Raw genomic sequence first — 20,050 nt, 5'->3', positions numbered from 1 at the left:
TAGGGCCACAGTGTCTGTTTCCACAATAGAGTATCTCCAATGAAGGGATCGTTCACCTGATTTAGACCTAACTATATCCTTTATCAAAAAGCAAAATTTAAACCGACTTTCAGAAGTAGAAAAGAAGTCTGTTTTTCAAACCCAAACTGGAAGCTTGGTGCAGGAGAACCATATGTTGAAGCATCTGCCTCCCAATCTACCTTTGCAAGCTTGAGGAACCACAAGTAGAGCTGCACACTGAGACTGAGAAAAATATGAGATCTCTTTCTAGTCCCCCAAATTATAATATACCACTGCTGCTTGCATGGCTGCTCAAACAAATCATGCCTCCCTTTGCGGCCTGTTATTCATTTACTACTAGGGCAAAGTTTAGAAATGGTCCCCAGTTGCTTACTTACTCAAAATGGACTTCCAGCAAAGTGAGAGAAATTTATTAGGGATTCATTGCTGTGAAATGAAATGTCCCAGTCAGTGCAGTGTGTGTTACTCTTTCTGAATCTGGCTACATTTCAAAGAGCAAAAAGAAAGACTAAAATGCAGTAATTGAAGGAATTAAGCCTGTGTAATTTTTGGCTTAACTGGACAGCATGCTCATGTTCACTAATGGAAACTTGACTAATATAAGTGAGCCTGAGAGGTGAGGTGTTGGAGGTGTCATGAAGTATAGTGTCAAAATGTCCTCAGTCAGAATAATTGGACTTTTATTTGGCTAGTATTAGTTATTTTTTCATTGAACCAAACTATTATGTTCACAAAAAATATGACATTTGTTTGAGTTGCTGTATTTATAGCCCTTGTAAAGTTAATATGGCTGCATCACCACTACCAAGGCCTTTCAGGACATGCCAAAGTTTCGTTTAACTTCCCCAGTAAAACGGACTCGCGTCCAGTGGTCTAGACTCTGTGGGTTAATCTGAGGAGAGAAAGTTAGAGCAAAAGCAGTTCTCTCTACTAATTACAATACAATTGCCCTAGTTATAACATCAGAAGAAGGTTGGTAAGACAGGGCACAAGGTAAAAGGAAGTCTCCAGTAGCACAAATGCTTCTTAAGGGAGGACAGTTTAAAAGGTTTTAATTATTACTAGCAAAATACACACTCTTTGCCCATGAGCAAGTAAAAACACTGACATGTTTGTTAATTTATCATGTCCTTCTGTTTATGTTCATTATATCATTGTACACAGTGAGATGGCAAAAAGAAGTGTTGATAAACACCAAACAAATGAAATAATAAAGACATATTGTTCTTCTTTGCCAGCTACTCACTACACTTCATTTGATTCAGAAATTAAGAAAACCCTCCTGGCCAAAAGTTCCATAAGAGATATTTTTATTAAACTATTAAAACTATCTTGGTTCTGCTATGTAGCTTTCATGTCTGTTGTACCGTTACATTGCTCTTAATCAGAATATTGGTGTAAAACATGTTAATTTCAGCAATTTTAGGACTATATAAACTCTATATTCATCTTTACTAATGTGACAGCCCACTATTTCTCTTACGTGTTCCACCTTTAGGGGGGTTATTCCCAGAGGATTTCTCTATAGTGTTTACCATCAAGCCCAAGGCTGGCCTCCAGTCCTTCCTGCTTTCTGTGTACAACCAGCAAGGCGTGCAGCAGCTTGGAGTAGAGGTGGGCCGTTCCCCTATCTTCCAATATGAGGACCAGCATGGCAAGCCTGTCCCAGACGAGTACCCTTTGTTCCGTTCCGTCAAACTTTCTGATGGCAAGTAAGTGACGGAGCGCTTTAACACACTAGAAGAGAAAATGTAGATGAAAGACTTTTGTGTCCCCTAAATAGTACCTTTTCTATGCCACGTGCAGTCATCCCATTATCTCAGCGATATCTCAGAATCTGGAGTTTGTTTGTTATGGAAATTGTGAGGTTAACTCACAAGCAGTACATTTAGGGTAATTTTTTCTATTTTAAAAGATTCAGGTTATATTTTGTGCTAAGCAGAACTGCTCTGTTTAGTATTTTCTCAGGCACTCAGTGCATACTTAACTCTTCCAGCCTGGTAAACTGACATGCAGCTCTGCACATTTATTATCATCATATGTTGTTCAGTCATTAACACCATATGGAACAACTCAGACAGTAATGGCAAATAAATTGCTGGCAACAATTTAATGACAGCCTTTCTAAATTATTTACAGCCACACTGCTATACTGATATGCAGTAAAGGACAGGGTTCTCATAGCTGTCCAATGAAGCTGAAACAAATCATTGTTAAAAGTTGCCAGCAATCTTTCATATAAATGCCAACAGAAATGCCTTGCAGCGATTTCATGAGTTGTTCTTTGTTGGTGATAAATAGTGAAAATATACAGCTCAATCAATGCTTTTAATTACAATTTTACAAAATGTGTGGCTAGTAGAGCACTATGGTTTACACATTTTGTCAAAGCTACCTTTGTATTTTTGAATAAACCAAGACTAAAACACTGACAATATTTAGACCAAGGCTTTTGCACACACTTTTTCACATACCTTATCACCAACTATAGGTATATTTCCTTGAATACTCAAAATGTCAGAGTCATCAGAATCAGAATACTTTAATAATCCCTGAGGAAATTATGTAGATGTGTGGAACATGTGGATCCATTCATAGGACTAGTCCAACTAGTTTGAAAATACTCACGTGCTCTTCTGGCAAAAACTGAAGAATACTTTCATAGTTAACCAAAAACAACTTTTGCATGTACTTTTTGGAAATTTATGCATAGCTCTCCAGATGCCACAAGGCAAATAGCACTGTGCCAGTGCAAGCTGGTACGCTGATGCCAGGCTAGCTGTTTTATCCTTCTACACATTAGACTAAGTTAAGCTAAGCTACATATGCTCATCGGCCACTTTGTTCAGTGGACCAGCTCAACTGCTTTTGAACTTCAGCTAATCCTGATAAGCTGTTGAAGTTTAAAATAAGCATAAGAATGGAGAAAAAAGGCAATTTAAGTGACTTTGAGTGTGGTTGTAGGTACCAGATGGGCTGGTTTGAATATTTTAGCAACTGTTGATCTAGTGGTATTTCCCTATATACAATAATCTATAGGGTTTAAAAGAGAATGGCCTGCTTTGATCTGATTGGAAGCAGCAGCATCATTTACAAGTGTTGTTGCTGACCATGAGTATCCCTTTATGATCAATGTGTATGCATCTTCTGATGGCTGCTTCTAGCAGGATAGTGTGTCATGTCACAAAGTTCAAATAATCTCAAATGAGTTTCTTGAACAAGTGAATAAGTTCACTGTACTGACCTAAAGATCTTAGTCCGATAGAGCATGTTTGGGATGTAGTGAAATGTGAGATACATATGATAGATGCTGTCCTAGCAATATGGACCAAAATCTCTGTATTCAGCACCTTGTCAAATTTGTGCCTCAAAAGAATTAAGGCAGTTTTGAAGGCAAACGGAGGTCTAAACCAGTACTAGCTTGATCTAGCTAATAAGTCCTGTGACTGTATTTACCAGTATAATCCTATAGAGCTTCATATCCAACTCCAGATGTGATAGCAAATACTGGTAAGCGTTTCCACTTCCTAAACTAAATGTTAACTATTCCCTTAGCCGTGGACTGAAGCAGTTTTCCTAAAACTCAGAGGGTCATTGTTGTATTTCTGATGTCCTTCTTTGTTAAACAGATGGCATCGCGTAGCGATCAGTGTGGAAAAGAAGAGCGTTACCATCATTGTGGACTGTAAGAAAAAGGTGACAAGACCACTCGCCAGAAGTGACCATGCCATTATCAGCACAGAGGGCATCACAGTCTTTGGCACCCGAATCCTAGATGAAGAGGTCTTTGAGGTATGACGGCCATATTGAATATCTTCTCACCTGAAGTGTTTTCTCTGTGTGGTTGGTGGTGTTTATGTTGTGAAATGATTTAAAAGACCGTTGTCAAATTTGGGACTAATTTGTTTTACAGCAAGCGAGGCGATAAGACAAGAGAAACTTATACCATGTGGTGTGTGAATAGCTGCAAGCCTGTTGCAGTCATATTGTTGCTTTAATGCTTTCCTAGGCTGGATCTGGGCAGAAGACTTGAATAAGTTTTTTTTATAGAGTATGATCATTTTTATGGAGTTATGGGTGTACAAAGTTTGCAAAGTTTCAGTGCTATACAGGTAAAAACCTGCTTACACATAATTCCAATAGGAATGTCTTACATATGTGTAATGCAGACATTCACCAATAGATTGCATTCATTATGCCTTGAAACTATTACAGAAAACTGACCTAGATGCCAACAATTTCTCTTTTCTGCTTAAGCTTAATTGCACGCACATTGTGAGTATTATTCTCAATGATTTCCATTTAACGCCGTGACAATTTTAGTTTGTAATACTTAGAGTCCAAAAGCTTTAAGGCCAGACATTTTATTTGCCTTTCATTCTGTGTGCATATATATAATAGAGAATTTTATTGGCCAGAACAACAATATTGGCTTTGTATACTTGGCAAGAGCCATAGGCAATGTTATTGTGAAGGCTACTCACACAGTGTGCTACTCAACGTGTTTTTTTTTTCTCTCAGCACTAATTTGATTTGGATATTTAACTACAAAGGAAATAAAGGGGTCTGTTCAATGTCGACTGCCTAAACTATAGTATGCTTTTTTATGAATTAATTGTGTCACAATTGATCAGTAACTGTGAGAAGGAGAATCAAAATTAAGAGGACAGTGATAAAATGGTTCTGGGAACTGGGAACTTTGTGCTCAGCAGCAGATGTGAAATAAATGATGGCATGAAACGCATTAGGCTTGCTTGGAGGCTAGCTGAATGTAGAATGCTTGCTAAGTTGGGCAGTCAGCAAAAAGTTTGCTTCTAGGTCAGAGATGCCTTTCCACAGTGAAACCACTTGAAATTGTGATGTTGCTTCTCTTCACTTATGTTTTTTCCTCATGTCGATTTACAGCTTTATTTTTATGCATATGTCATTAACTATAATGAAATAAATTCGTTTTAGGTCATAATGAATGATTGAATTCCAAAGTGATTTCTGGTTAATATAATTAAGGTGAATAAGATTAAAGGGGATAAAGTGAAAACTTACCACAGTCATTCTTTCCTGTTTTTAAGTCTGATTTAATAGTTCTCATTTGGCTTGCGTGAGTGTTCTTTGTTTCAAAATACAATAAGCTAAATGATATTAAATTACAGAGCAATTTAGGATGTGCTCTTTGTAAAACCTAGAAAGAAGAAAATGATTCCTTGTGTTCCAAGATGTTTTTTATGATTTGCAAGGTGTTTTTGATCAGTGCATCACACAGTAAGCTCCAGCTAGAATTGTATCTTAAGCTGTAATTATTCCCACTTCAAGTGTAATAACATAAGACGTGTTGATTTTAAAATTGCTACTTGTGGGCAAGCTGCACTGTTTTTGGAAAAAATTCTTACTGGCCACAAAGATGTTGGTTAGCATATTCCTATAGATAAAAGCGTGCTTGAAAGTATATGAAAGCCATGTGCTCTGTTTAGAGTTTGCTCATTAAGTTATGCATTGGGATTCTTTGTAAATTTACAGCTGTTATAGGTATATCACAGAATACCTTGTAGGCTGCGGAAACTTTTAGAATACTTTCCGGACTCGATAAATGTATTGTGAAAATTTGAAACAGCTTTGCAATCAGCAGACCAGTTCTTTCATTGTCTTTTATATATAAAATGTATTCATGTTAAAAATTTGTGGAGGTACACCAAAAATGACGTTTTCACTCTAAAATGTTGAATTCATTTCAGTTGGATTTGTCTGATTTCTGTCTGACTTGATTACATAGCTGGTGGAGAAGACATTGTGTTTTTTAAAAAATGCTTTCAGTCTAAGAGGTGCCTGATAACATTCATGCCTGTATACTGAATACAGAGCTATGAGTCATTCACCTTACTGTAGCGTGATGGCTGGGAGTAAGAGTTACGCCTGACTTGCTTTGAAGTTTTAAAGGATGCCTACCAAATCCTCTAAAGCTTCAGATATAGATAAATTCATTAATTAACTTTCTCGAAGTTGCTCCACGTGTTTTAAATAGATCATTTGTTCATAAAGAAACAGAATGTAATTTGTTTCCATTTATTTAAAGTTCTATTAAGCTATGGTGTCCACTTTTTGGTCTCACACTCACAAAAAGTGGACACCATAGACCAGGGGTGGGCAATCTCAGTCCACGAGGGCCGGTGTCCCTGCAGGTTTTAGATCTCACCTTGGGTCAACACACCTGAATGACATGATTAGTTCGTTACCAGGCCTCTGGAGAACTTCAGGACATGTTGAGGAGCTAATTTAGCCATTTAAATCAGCTGTGTTGGTTCGAAGACACATCTAAAACCTGCAGGGACACCGGCCCTTGTGGACTGAGATTGCCCACCCCTGCCATAGACTCACACTTAGTTTACCTGCAGCAAACTTTCCAATAGGTTAACAGATGTGATAATGTGCAATTCTAAGAAACAATCTTCTTAGACTGAACAGTCTTCTTTAATCTAAAATACTAATTGTGGCTGTTGAGCGAAAAAAGCTTGTGTTTATGTGTAATTACACTGGTGATGCTTTCTCATTCCAGTTGCTGTGAGTAAGTTACCTTACTGCAGTAGATTGCATAAGCAGGTGTCAAAGCTGGAAGCGCACCGAAGAGTGAGCGCTAGGGGAAAATATGATCAGTGTGTGCTTATTCTTGGCTTGGATTGCACAGCTGTTTAAGAGATATGCTCACTGACCGGGTCTCCAAATGCCTTTTCCCCCTCTTTCTTCTTTGAAATAAAAGACGCAAGATATTCAAAGTAAAATCATCTCCTCTTCTTGTTTTTACGCAAATCGACTTTTCAGACTTTAAAGGATTCCTTGTTTGTGCCAGATGTCTGTCTCTGTGTTTACGTTTGTGTTGTTTTGTGCGAAAAAGTGTGAACGTTCATGTGTGTATGTCGGAGACAGAGAGGCGGAGAGAGGTGGAGATGGTTTGTGTATGTGTCTGTCATTGCTGCACAGGGACAGTGTTTCATTCCAAAACACTGTCCCTCAAGCAGGACAGTCCTTGGCAGGGGACTATAACAAGAGTCTGATGTGCTCTTAGCCTTAAAGTGAATCATTGTTTATGACTGGCTTGAGAGAAGTTGAGCGCTGTGAGTGTTTCTCATTTGCCTCAGTCATTTTCACCCTCTAATATCTCACAAAATGTTTTGGTAAAGATTGTGTAATAGGAATGTTCATATTTAATGTCAGGGTTGATGAGAATGTCATCAGTCACTGCTTATGTTTTTTGTTCACTGTGATTTGTAAATGAGAACATTTTTGTTTTGTAACATTTTCCCTATAAATTAGCCCTAGTTACATATATAATTGCATATAGTTCAGTCCCACCATTTGTTACCTTTGTATTTTGAGCAAAGTAATAAAAAAGAACTGCCTGATAGAAAAGAGCAGATCAAGGAAAAAGTGACAGAGAAAGAAGTGAGGAAAGTGTGGGCAGACAGGCAAACAGATGGTTCAAATAGTTCAACAGTTTTGTGAGCTACTGGCAGGCAAAATGTTTTAATATTTGAAGGGTGCCATACATTTGTATGCCCCCAGTGCTTGAAAAGAAACGTTATCCCTGCGCTGACCACAGTGGCTGCGTTTGATGAAATACTGTAAGAAATCTGGAGAGTATTATACACTTTTCCTCCTTTGTGCTACTTGGTTAATTGTTGTACTTGCACAGTTTTAAAATTCCATTTGTGTATTTGCTCTTTCAAGATGTATTCCCTCCCCATAGTTTGGAAAAATAGGCGTTGCATATGATCAGTATGTCAAGCTTGTTCAGAGGTATGTGTGAGAAGTTAAGTAAAGAAAATACTCGAGTGAATTCACTGTGAGAAAAAATAAAGTAATTATATGCAGTGTCTATTTAAAAAGCTTTTTTTAATTTAAAAAGCTAAAACATCTGCAATAACACCTATGAACGATGGACACGGTGCCCTCAGAGGTTCAGTGTCACAGATGGGTCATAGCAGCTGCTGTTTTATTGAAGTTTTATTTATTTTATTCTACAAAGTAATTCCCGTGAAAGGTTTTATTGGCACCCCAAATGTTATGTTAAGTCAGGCTAGCTGTTAGCTTACATAGTGTTTTCATAACTATGTGTTCTCTGTGTATTAATTTTTCCTCCACAAGTCAAAACTACCTGGTATACCTGTCCACAGGCAGTAACATTTAGTGCCATATTTACCTACTTAGTTGCTGTCATAGAGGAAACTATGGATCATGTCTTAGCACGCTTAGAAGGTCAAGTCTTTTTGTGTAAGTGATTGAGCATATGGTGGTAAACTCCGTTTTCTTGGTCAGTCATTCTCAATCCCAAAGACAAAGAAAAATAACCTGTCGTTATATTGACTAATCAGAACAGATACCAGACTACATCACACTACATTCACATCTTTATAGGACAGGTCTTTTCCTCTGGCAATAACTCATAAATTAAGTTGAATTAAGTCTATGTTTTAGGATTGCAGTTCATTCTAGTTTTCATATTTTTAAATACTTTAAATACAAACAGATTTCTCTTAGAAACTGTGGACAGCCACCTTGAATTTAATATCCTGCACAGCCTGACTCAATGTCATTTTATTTAACCAATTGCGGATATACACAGTCTGCAGGAACAAAAATCAAGGCAGTATTAAGGATAAGAGTAAAAGTCTTCACAGTCTTAAAAATATATGTGAAATGAGAAGGAATAATGTCTAAAAGGATGCACAATGAAATTAAATAAATAATGAATGTTGAGACTTATGGATGAAGAAATGTGTGCTAATTATCAAATATCATCAGAATCAACACCATACCTGTGTTAAAAACAACGTGCTTTATGAAAAAAGAGAAGATATTATACAAAAGAGTAACAGTTTAAAACTTCAAAGCAGGGTAAAACATTAACATAAACAATTAAAAAAAAAAGATTTCTGAGGCAACGTAAAAGGGGCACACTGATTAAAACATTTTAAGTAATACAATAAATCTGAGGTTTAAAGGGGACTGGAAAGAGGCCAATCTTTAGCAGGCGATAATTCAAGATGTATCTGTAGCACCAAACTTTATGGGGAAATATAGGTGGGTGTCATTTGCATAGCAAAGAAAGTCAGTTTTAAGGGCTAACATTTCTAGGAAAAGTAAATATTTCATAACAAAAAAAAGTAAGGATGGGTTTTATATATAAGAAACAAACCGTCCGCCTGCCAGTAATTTTCCATGTGCAGTTCTTTTTCCTTGTTAGCACAGGCGACTACTTGAAGCGGATGTTAGAATTTGGTGGTCATAGACCCAAGAGACAACACCTAAGAGTGTCTGTCTGCTGTTTTATCCCTCTTTGCTTAAAATCAAATGTGAAATGTGCACATTTAAGAAACAAAACTGCCCACATTTATTTTCCTTACTCTTGTGTAAATATTTAGTGAATTAAATGGTTTTCCTGTGCATTAAAGATAAATTTGCGGACCTTTTCTTTGATTAGCGGCTCATCCTTTTTTAGTTTTCTTAGTGTCTTGTTATGTCCTGCTCTTTGGTTAAAGTTTGCTGTGAAAGCAGGAGATGACAGTTAACATGTGTCGAGGCTGTTGTTTTACACACACATGCACATTGTCCGCGGATCCATTCATTGATTTATTCTAGTGTGGCTTAGACAGATGATTCATCCCATTATGTCCATGCCAACTCTGAGGAGATCCACACCATTGCTGTGGATCATTCCTATAATTCTGAGGAAGAACTAAAAAATGCCAGAGAGCTGTGCAATGGAATACTGACACTAACATCAACAAATGCACCAAGATGAAGACGAGGAATAAATCCACGGTGGAGTAGAGCAGGAGGGCAAGGAATGAGAAGCTGATTGTGGAATTTGGGGGTGACTGAATCACTGTCAGGCTTCATAAATGGGCCAAGTGTGTGTGTGGTCTTTTGAAAATCCCTGGGTGACATTTTTGGACTCGTGCATATTTTCTTGTTATAGTAAATATATTGTTGCCTTGTCCAGTGCCATTTATTTTCCTTGTGATTACACATACAAACTATGCTTAAGTGAAGGAACTGGGAAAGCATGAAATTGAAAAGTTACTGTCTACTCATAGAAGAAAGAGAAAATAAGAAAGAAGTTCTGCTAAAATCAGTGTGTCTGTGTTATTAGCTGATTTTCTACCATTGAGTTTGGATACATTTGTAGTAAATTATAAAAAGAACAAGCGAGCAGCTAGAGCTAGAGTATTAGTTTGAGGGGGGACTTGTCATTGTAGCTTTTGTTGTTTCTTTCAGTCAGTGTTACAGCAGGTGCAGGTAAACTCTTTCTTTCCTATTGCTTTACCAACATTTACCACGAGCACCTTCTTTCTCTAGACAGGTTATCAGTCTTTACATGGAAAATCTATGTATGCATATGGAAAGATAGATTTTCAAATGAGTCATAGGCAAACATAATTATGATAATTGTAGAATAAATGGCACATATGCCATTAACGTCCTTTCATTAAGCCATATGTCAAATTTATTTACGTATGTTAGTTGTTGTTTTGGTTGTTTAATAGGCTGTTGAAATATACTGGTCACATATGATGGGAGCACAGGGCGGTTAGTCTCTAATGTGTTCCAGAGATCTAAGCTCATACAGATGTTGCCTCTTGTAATTTAATGCAATGTGCATGTATGTGCTTCCTCTTTAGGGGCCACCCTGTTTGTGGCCTCTCTTCACCTTCATGCAGCACTCAGGTTATGTTCTTTGTTTGTTTGTCCACTGAATTTCTTAGTCCAGGTAGATTCTGAAAAAGTCAGCTGAGATGCCCATATGGTAGATGGGTATAGATAGAATGCTTCATATCAGTAGTAAAGCAGTTCCTGGTTTAGAAATTCCTTCGGAGACAATCATGGAAAAAGAGCCTTTGGCTGATGAAACAGTTGGGAGCGGGGATCTAATTTCCTTTTCCAAAAGCTCATGAAAAACAGACAGCCTTAGATAAGTACAGACCTTGGTTATTTATCTGCTGTGTAAGGGGACTTGCCGTCCCTCACGGCTGAGTTGGGGGGGAACTGTACAATAGCTCTTTTTGAAAGCTTACAGACTCCCCTAAAGCCTTGATTCATTCCATAAAGTTGCAGTTAATTAATAGTCAAGAGACTACTGCCTCTGGTACTGCACAACATCTGCCTTGTTGTTTTATTGTCACATTTTATTATCACTGTGCTGGTGTAAAGCTGAAGAAATAGGTGTATGCTACATGGGCGTTAACATTTGGTTTCTATTTGTAATTGTGGGGGAAAAAAGACAAGAGAAAGAAACGTTAGTGGTGTCTGCAAAGAAGACTCTCTGAAAGATTTGACATTAAATTTGTTTTTCTTTCCTTTTTTTCAATAAGCTTTATGTGATTGACAAAATCAAATGATTGATAGAAAAGGGATTATTGATTGAAAAGGTCCAAGATGTAATCCTGCAATGGGAAACGTGAAAAGCAAAATCTTAAATGCAAACCCCATGGAACATTAATTTATTTAAATTCTCTTATGTACTGTTTAGAGACCTGGACAATACAGTTAAACTTAGTGGGCTGGATTCTGGATTAAATGAAGATAGATTAGGCTACTGTGCTAGGGCTTTTTGTTTCCAGCTGCAGATGGGAAGTGGTCTGTTCAGCTCTTTTCTAGCTTCTACTCAGCAGTGTCTGAGGCTTCCTGGTATTGGAGCTATTTGCCAAACCAAACTAGAAAAAAGCTGCTTTCGCAGAAACTACACTGAACTAAATAGCACTACTGGCCAACTCATATAGTATTGTGAATTATTCAACAGAACGTTTATGTTGAGGGACACGCAGAATAAAACGAAAGTCTGGTAATTGAATTTGCAGCAGGGAAACGTGCATCCTAATTCGTGACTCTGTCGTCTTAAAACTTTGTTGACTTGTCTTTTGCTGAAAGTCTTCTTCTCCTCCATTTCCAGGGTGACATCCAGCAGCTGCTGATAGTGGCAGACCCCAGGGCAGCCTATGACTACTGTGAACACTACAGCCCCGACTGTGAAACCCCCAACCATCAAGACACCCCACAGGCTCAGGAACCTGAGTACGAGGTCAGTACTGGGGTAGCTTTAGAAACAGAGATCAGGTGGGAGCACTATCTCTTGCTTAACTAAAGCAAAAAAGAAAAAGAAAGCTGGGAGAGAGGAGGGGGAAGTAGGGAGGATTTTATAGAGAAGAGGCAAGCAGAGAAATATTTGTGGTAAGCGAAAGAATTAAGGAAACATGAAGGGAGCAAATATGTTAGTAGTAGCAGGAATTTAGAAACAGGGTTTTATTTTTTGATGTTTTTAATAAGAGAGTCAAAGATGAGTTAAAAGGACAAAAAAGGAGACTGGGATACATGACATTTAAATTTGTAAAATGGGAAGAATTGAAAGGCTGGGTGTAAGGTGTAATTACATACCAGGTGTCTGTGCTTCCTCAGTGCAGTTTTGCATACTTGCCCTGGTTTAATGTAGCTCAGTTTCAGTCTCTGAGAAATAAACCAAAAAAAATAATAATAATAATTTCAGCAATTTGTGTGGAAACTTTTTACAAACAGTCCTCCATGAATAAGAACGTACGTGCACGGGTTTCTGTGTCAACTCTAAATCTGTCATTTTCTCCACTTTGTGTTTTACTAGTGGAAACACGCTGACATATCAAAATACATGGTTTAGTTTGAAATGCAAGTTTTATTACCACTGGCTCCCAAATACCACTTGTTGTTTCTTTAGCCAGATTTCTTAATTGAAATACAGTGCTTTGTGTCAGGACTTCTTTTTTTTTCCATATTCATTTTTTTGTTATTTTGCTAGTTCAAGCTGTTCTGCCGGCTGACATTTTCCTTCAGTATTTCACTAAATAACTGATGAGCTCACACTGGAAACCTTTCTTTTTTCTCTGCCACAAAGTCTGAGCCCACTTTGGAGTGGCCCCGTGATTTATATCACTAACGAGTTCTGCAGGCTCTGCCCAAACTCCCAGGGAAATTTAAGCTATCCCTTCCCCAGCTAGACTTCCAGTACCTGGAAAAGTCGACTTTAGATTCTTGGTTTTTAAGAAGAAAAAAAATCAGGAGCTGGTTCTCTATTCAGAAATATTGGCTGTAGAGTGGGTATGGGTCTTGGAAAATGTTGCTTCATCATCAGGTTAGTTCTCAGCAGCAACACAAGGAGCTTGTCAATTCAAATAGACAGCAGGGAATGGCTTTAAGAACCTTGTAAATCTGGTTTATTCATTGTTGGTTTCTGTACACTTATAACAAGAATGTTCTTCCTTCATTCCAGATCAGTATTTAAAAAAAAGTTATGTACTCATGCACAACTGAAAAACATTTCCTGAAAATGACAAATCACTGTTGAAAAGGATACTTTTGTGATCTTTTAGCCCAAACTGTTACATTTACCTTTGTTAGGTGAAATGATTTTGTCCTGAAGCAAGTGGTCATGAACCACATGTTACCAGCTTGGTTAAAAGAGCAAGCGGAGTGATGGAGAAGGAAGCTGGGGGGAGTGCTCTTTTTTATAAGCACCCCTTAGTATTTACGTCTTTCATCCATGCCTGTGGTGAAGGCCTTCAGCTCAGCCAAGCACTTCAACACCATAAATCTTTATAAATTATTTCTTCATTCTCTATCTCTCCCTCCCTATTTCCATCTAACCCTGTCCTCTCTCTCTATCTCTCACTCTCTCTCTCTCTCTCCCCCTCTCCGTCATTTCAGTCAGTCTGGCCAGAACTTCTCTCTTCTGTGACCTCTCCCTCTCTGGGCCGCTGAACGGATGCCAGGCCAGCCTTGCAGCAGGCCGTGGCTCTTTTATTGTTTTTATGAGCTTAGCAGTTGTCCAGGGACTAATATTTATTCCTGCACATAGAGTGTAGCATTAGGGGCTGGTCTGGTAACTTAATCTACCTTGCCTCTGTTTTGACAGTGTTAGGACAACTAAAAGTTTTCTTTTTTTTTTCTTTTAAAGGACTACAGTGACTCATTTGCATAACACTTTGTTGGTTATGGGCAGTATCACAATAAATGCCCATTAAATGGTGATTTTAAGTATTTGAACATATAATACACATCTGCTTTCTTTTGTCTAGGGTTAGATGAGAAGAAGCTAGAAGTAGATAGAAGTTTGCTGTTTTTACTGTAAATATGAAGTTAAAGCCAAAAGATGATGAGCATAATACATTTTAAAGATAATTTAGACCATATGATTTACTGATTTGTCTTAAGTCGGCCAAGATGAAAAGTTTCCTTGTTCCTTTAGTGTTTCTCCAAAGTAAGGCAATTTTCTCCAGGCTGCAGCTTGATATTTAATGACAAGCTTTAAGAGTGGCGCTCATCTGCTCCTCTACCTCATCTTAAGGAGAATAAGATAAATTTGCAGAGTGTATATTATGATATTTCCTCAGGTTTAGGTCAGGGCAGGTTGAATTAATGTTTAAAATGTATATAAACAGCAACATAATGCACACATCACCATTATCACCATCTGAAGTTGATGAGTACACATTGTTCAGATAAATGCATTGTTTTCACGTGGACTATTCCAATACCCCAGTGGGTGTGTGAGTGTTTTTCTTTTTATAGGAGTCAGGTTTTAAAATAGAGGAAGAATGGTTTTATCCCCTGCTGCTCTATCCTGTATGCTTCCCATAATTTACCGTCTTGCAGTGATTCTGTACAGCTTGAGTTTTGTCTTTTAAAGAGCCACTAATGAAAGCCGCCAGCAATTGTTGGCATTCAAATTAAGCAGCAGAAACAGATATGTTTTCACTGGCAATGCATTAACCCATTAACCTCCTCTCAGCAGCAAACAGGAATTTTAATTGTTGTTTGCTTGGTTATGTGCAGGAGGGTCTCTCAGAGGAAGGGGAAGGATAAAGGAATGTTCCATTCATCCATGTGCTAAAGGATTTCATTTCCTCATATGGATGTAAAATCTCCCCCAACATCAACCAGCCATTGCTATTTTTAAAATAGCAAGAAGCTATATATTTAATGTTTTGTGTGGTTTAAGTTTGGATTTTAACCAGTTTTGAGAAGCATGAATGCTTACTTGCCATGTAAATGAAGACATCGTGCTGCTTTATTTACATGATTGAACCAACTAATTGATTGTGGATGCCTCTTCTTTTTCCTTTTTTTCTTTTTTCTTTTTTTACAGTACACTAACTATGATGCCTATGACTACAGTGAGGGAGAGATAACCACTGACCCTTCCCCTACTGAAGCAGCCAAAACTCAGGTAAAACTTGACGAGCAGTTATTATGGGTGAAGAACGACATATATGTATGGTTTCCTTTTCTCCCTTATTTTTAGTTTTTCATCGTCTCATTTTTTCCATCTCTGTCTCTGTTGGTCGTATTTCTTGGCTACATTTCTTTTATTGGAGCAGTTGTTAGTTGATTTTATTGCTCATTATGATACATATTCTGGATATACTTAATTCTGTAACAATAATTTCCACGAGTCTATTACAATCATAATTATAAAATTAGCTCTCTTTGTGTTTCTTTGTTTGAGAAAGGATGTGCTAGAGGCAGATGAAGACATCTACATCATCAAGATTGGCGATAATTACTGTATTTTACCCGTTGCAAACCTTCCCTGTGTTGTTCTTGCTCCAATTTCAGACAAATGTGGGTGGAGACTATTATACAGGTGAGTATGACTACACCGTAGTGGATGGAAGTCAACCTGAAAATCCCACTGATACTGCAGGACAAGGCGAGGTAACTTTTTAAAACTGCTTATTTTTAAAATCCTGAGATTTTAAAAATAATGTTTGATAACTAAGCTATGGGAAAAAGTCTTGAGGTCTATATCTTATAAGATTACTTTAATCTATAACCATGTTTGATCACCATCAGGAGGTACAGGCACAGTGAAAGTTATTTCTGGATACACACATGTTAAATATGGTCATTCCACACAATATGATACTAGTTATGCAAAATGTTTATTGTGCTGTACTTTTTGCTTTTAAGAGCAATCAGCAGGTTTTAATGAGGAACCTTGGAAAGATTACCATAGATTGTGGTGAAGAGCCATTAGAAACTTCTGGGAACTATCACAGATTTCTGCGTAAACTTGTTTGTGACTGTACATAATTAGTGGCTGGTTGATAATCTCATTCGGATATTAAATTTAGTATTACCTTAAATTTTGGTTTTATTAAATTAGATAAATTTCATAACCATGAAAGTGTTTGTTAAAATAAGCCCTGCAGGATAAACGTCCTCTAAATGTAGAAAATTATCTGTGTGTCATTGATTTGAAATTTAACATCTGGATTCCAGTTTTGTTTCAATTCCTAGTAAATTGGTTTAAAATGAAACGTTAGTAAAACCGTAAGGCATCACTGGCAACAAGACAGATTTTTATGATCATCTTTGGAGGTTACGATCCAACACGGCATCATTAACATCAAACAGCCTACTCCACTACTTGATTTCCATGAGAAACAGCCTCCATCAAACAGAGTTTGAATAAAGACAAAGGCAGGAAAAGTTTGTCATTTAATGAACCGTAACCAATGGAAAATCACTACACAGGCACATCCCCTATATTTCTTCCATAGTCTGAATTTGGCAGATCCTGTTTTAATTTGTGCTAAACCATCACACAAAACACAAGATAATGAGGAACATTTGGCGGTTCAACCAAAACAATGTGATACTGTTCTCTGGCAGCCAAATGATCACTGATTGCTGTGTGTGTACCTTAAGATAGACAATGCAGCTTTAATTAGCTCAGGACCCAGGTTAATTTAAAATGACGGGATAGTGGAGTATCCAAGGGAAAAAAATATATTTTGTAGGAATGCATGCCTAAATACTGAGGACAGCGGTGTAGTCGACAGACAATGCTAAAGTACAAAAGAGTATTGGTGGAAACTCCTGTACTTATGAGATGCTTGGATATTTTCCCATTGTGTTTGACTGTGACTGACATCAGTGCAGTGCGTCAGTTTCTGCGCTTACATTACTTTTGCTGTTTTAGTCCTGAGTTATTCTTCATCGGACCAAAGTTCTTCAAAATATTTGTATATACGCATTTGCATTATTATTATTGGATTAAATTATTGTTGTTGTTGTCTAAATTACCCCCCTTTTTTACAATGTTTCAGCTTTTAGTTTGAATCATATGGTGCCTATTTTAAGTGATTGTTTTTTTAAAAAAAAAAATATCAGTTTGAAATTACTCCATCTGTTTTGCAAGGAATAAATAATTGCTATATTGATGATATATAATATAAAATATTGGTATATTAATGTGATTACAGATGTTAATCTTGGTAACATTGCTTACTAACAATACACATGTGGATTTGTACATTTAGCTGTACCAAATTAGACATGTGTGTAGAACTAACTAGAAAATTAGTTGCCATATAGTACTTTTGCATAAACAGAGTGCTTATTACTACTGTTTTGACTTTGTAAAACACATGAATCATTGTCATTGGTCCCATGGTTTCATTTCACTAACAAAACCTTGTTGTTCCTTCTGTTTGCATTGCCTTGAATGATCCCAGGCGTACGTAGAGGAAATAGTGGATGATTACATCACTGGTGTGGAACAGGTCGGGGTGGATCCCACTACTGGTGTGGAAACTGCTGCCCCAGTGGACACCCAGGAGAAGGTGGATCCAGGGACCGACGTGTATGAGTTTAAGGAATACGACCTGAATGCATATGGCGACAAAGAGTTTACAGAGAAGCAATATAATTATGAAAGCTATGATGAATTCGACTACAACGCCAAGCCTACATCTGTACCACTTGAGGAACACGTTGGCCCTGGTGCTCCAGCTGAAACAGATATCAAAGAGAGCAGTGTAAGTGCTGGACTGCTTAGGAGTCACGCTGAGAGGGATGGGGGTCGGGCATGGAGGGGGTAGAGGTCGTGTTCAGGAATGTGGAAAGATGGAGAACATGTTGATAGCATTTGTTTGATGGAGTATTCTCGGTGACCTTTGTGTTTGTTGTTTCTAATGTTAGCTTGGATCGTTCTGCCTACTCAGGGACAAAACTCAAATACACAAGTAGAGCACAAACACACACCTTGTCTTCTACACATAAGCAGATGTTGACCTTCTATGACCTCTTGAACTCAGTGACCTTGAATGTTTACCAAAGATGCTTTACACTAGTTGTCACACCAATTTTGATTTTGGATCATACTGTGTAGTCAGTCAAAATCTACAAATACGTCTTTTCTTCATTAAATCCGTCTAGATCAAACTATAAAGCCAGACAGAAATTGCTGACCTAGTGTCTATTGTTACTTGTTTCCAGCCCTCTACTTTGCCTCAGGATTCTCAGTATCAGGAAGTGACACAGGCTCTGTCTGGATCTTGGCTTGAGATCTGTCTCCTTAGGTTCAGTCTTAACTGCTCAGTTTGTGCTTTCCACTGCACAGTCTCAGCCTTTCTCTATGACTTTCTCATTAAGTACAGGTTTCCTCTTTAGGTTGAACTGTACAATCTTGTGGGTTTTGGAAACACTGTGGTTGTTTCTTTGTGAATTCTTCTCATGTTAAGTCATTGTATGGATAGTGTCAGTTAACGACCTCTACATTCATGCTCAGTAGGGTCTTTTTGGGCAGTTCCTGGCTTTTAGGATAACTAATAAGTAGTAGTCAGACCATATCCTAAATTATAGCTTCTTGCAAAATGACATTTGATTTTTTTTTTTCCAGTAGAAAAAAACACATTTTTTTGCCTTGAAAAAATATGCAGGACACGAGTCATCATTTTGGTAAAGTTTTACTTTTTATGGGCAATTTTGTCACTATTTTAAGTATAGGAGGCTTCAGGCAAGACATCTGCTGTTCATTGATATCACAATTTGCATTTTTGTTCTTTAAACCACTGATGGTCTGTCTTTAGAAACAAAAAGTCAAGCTTTTGTTTCTATTTTGTAAAGAAATGCACCTGGTATGTCCTATATCTTTAGGTGCATGGAGGTCAAAGGTACCTGGGAGAAAAAGGAGAGAAGGGCGAACCTGCTGTCATAGAGCCCGTAAGTGAAAAGTCTTTCTCATCTTTCTCTTATTGAGAATAAACCTTTCTATTAAAGGTTCAAGTTAAATAAATAGGTACATACTAACTGAGTAAAATATTTAAGAAACAAACATATTGCTAAGAATAATTTAATTGTAGAGATCCTAATACTCTAATTCTCTACTCTGGTCTGTGTCTGGTACACTATATTTTCTTTGTTATTCTAACCAACATATTTTTCAGACAAGTAGCACATTTTCATAGTTATTCTCAGCCCACTTTCATATCTATTCACTATGTTACTTGCACGCAGTGATTTATATGTCACAATCAAATTCTTTTGCATATTTTTTTAATTGTTTTAGAGGAATTTCATCCGATCACAAACATCTTTCAGACTTGATTTACTCTTGTCTGTGTCTTAATTTACTTCAGTGCAAAGTAACTTTAGCTGTTTGATTTTACGTAGGGCAGTGGCAGCCATGGGTAGCTTGCCTTCTGGAGAGATTCAACTTTTATTTTACATATAGGCTGTATATACAACCACAGTCTTCACATAAAGAAGTCCCTCAACCTATACAGTTTGCCACTACAGGCTAAACAGTGTCCAAAATAGCAGCAATACTGTTTGTACCACCACAGGCTCCCATTCAAGTATTTTGACCACACACACACACACATTTAGACGTATCAGATAACTAGAGCTCTGGTCATTTAGCTATGAGTAAGATCCTCAACATCAAACAAGCACGTCTCTTATTTTTTTGCTTCACTCTCCATTGCCTGTGGGCAACAACTTACAGGATGCCCTATAATGCTACTGCATCCACTTTTTCCTTTTTCAGGGGATGCTTGTAGAAGGACCCCCAGGAGCCCCTGGCCCAGCAGTGAGTATCACGTTCTCCCACACTCCTGTCTGGCTTCCACAGATGGAGAACAGCTAAAGAAGGAAAAAATGTCTTTATGGAAAGAGCGTCAGTCCTGATCGCCAGTGAAGCTTGAGCTGGGAGAGACTGTCAGAATGT

At 37.6% G+C, this 20,050-nt stretch overlaps 1 protein-coding gene across 2 annotated transcripts in view; it reads left to right on the top strand.

Annotated features, from left to right (window-relative positions):
- LOC146497430 (collagen alpha-1(XI) chain-like) overlaps positions 1–20,050 on the top strand; it is an 82,169-nt gene that overhangs the window by 9,422 nt on the left and 52,697 nt on the right. Inside the window, exons 3-10 of one of the 2 annotated variants that reach the window (XM_085140326.1) lie at positions 1,520–1,733; positions 3,651–3,813; positions 11,960–12,088; positions 15,182–15,262; positions 15,652–15,750; positions 17,556–17,858; positions 18,979–19,044; positions 19,871–19,912. In XM_085140326.1, coding sequence (XP_084996452.1) covers positions 1,520–1,733; positions 3,651–3,813; positions 11,960–12,088; positions 15,182–15,262; positions 15,652–15,750; positions 17,556–17,858; positions 18,979–19,044; positions 19,871–19,912 — 1,097 coding nt within the window. The remainder of the gene's footprint in view (positions 1–1,519; positions 1,734–3,650; positions 3,814–11,959; positions 12,089–15,181; positions 15,263–15,651; positions 15,751–17,555; positions 17,859–18,978; positions 19,045–19,870; positions 19,913–20,050) is intronic. The other variant, XM_085140327.1, reaches the window with a different exon arrangement.

This window comes from Neolamprologus multifasciatus, chromosome 18 (genome assembly GCF_963576455.1).
Source record: "Neolamprologus multifasciatus chromosome 18, fNeoMul1.2, whole genome shotgun sequence".
Classification (NCBI taxonomy): domain Eukaryota; kingdom Metazoa; phylum Chordata; class Actinopteri; order Cichliformes; family Cichlidae; genus Neolamprologus; species Neolamprologus multifasciatus.
Note: the sequence above shows the minus strand (reverse complement) of the source record. Positions and strands in the feature narration are given on the sequence as shown.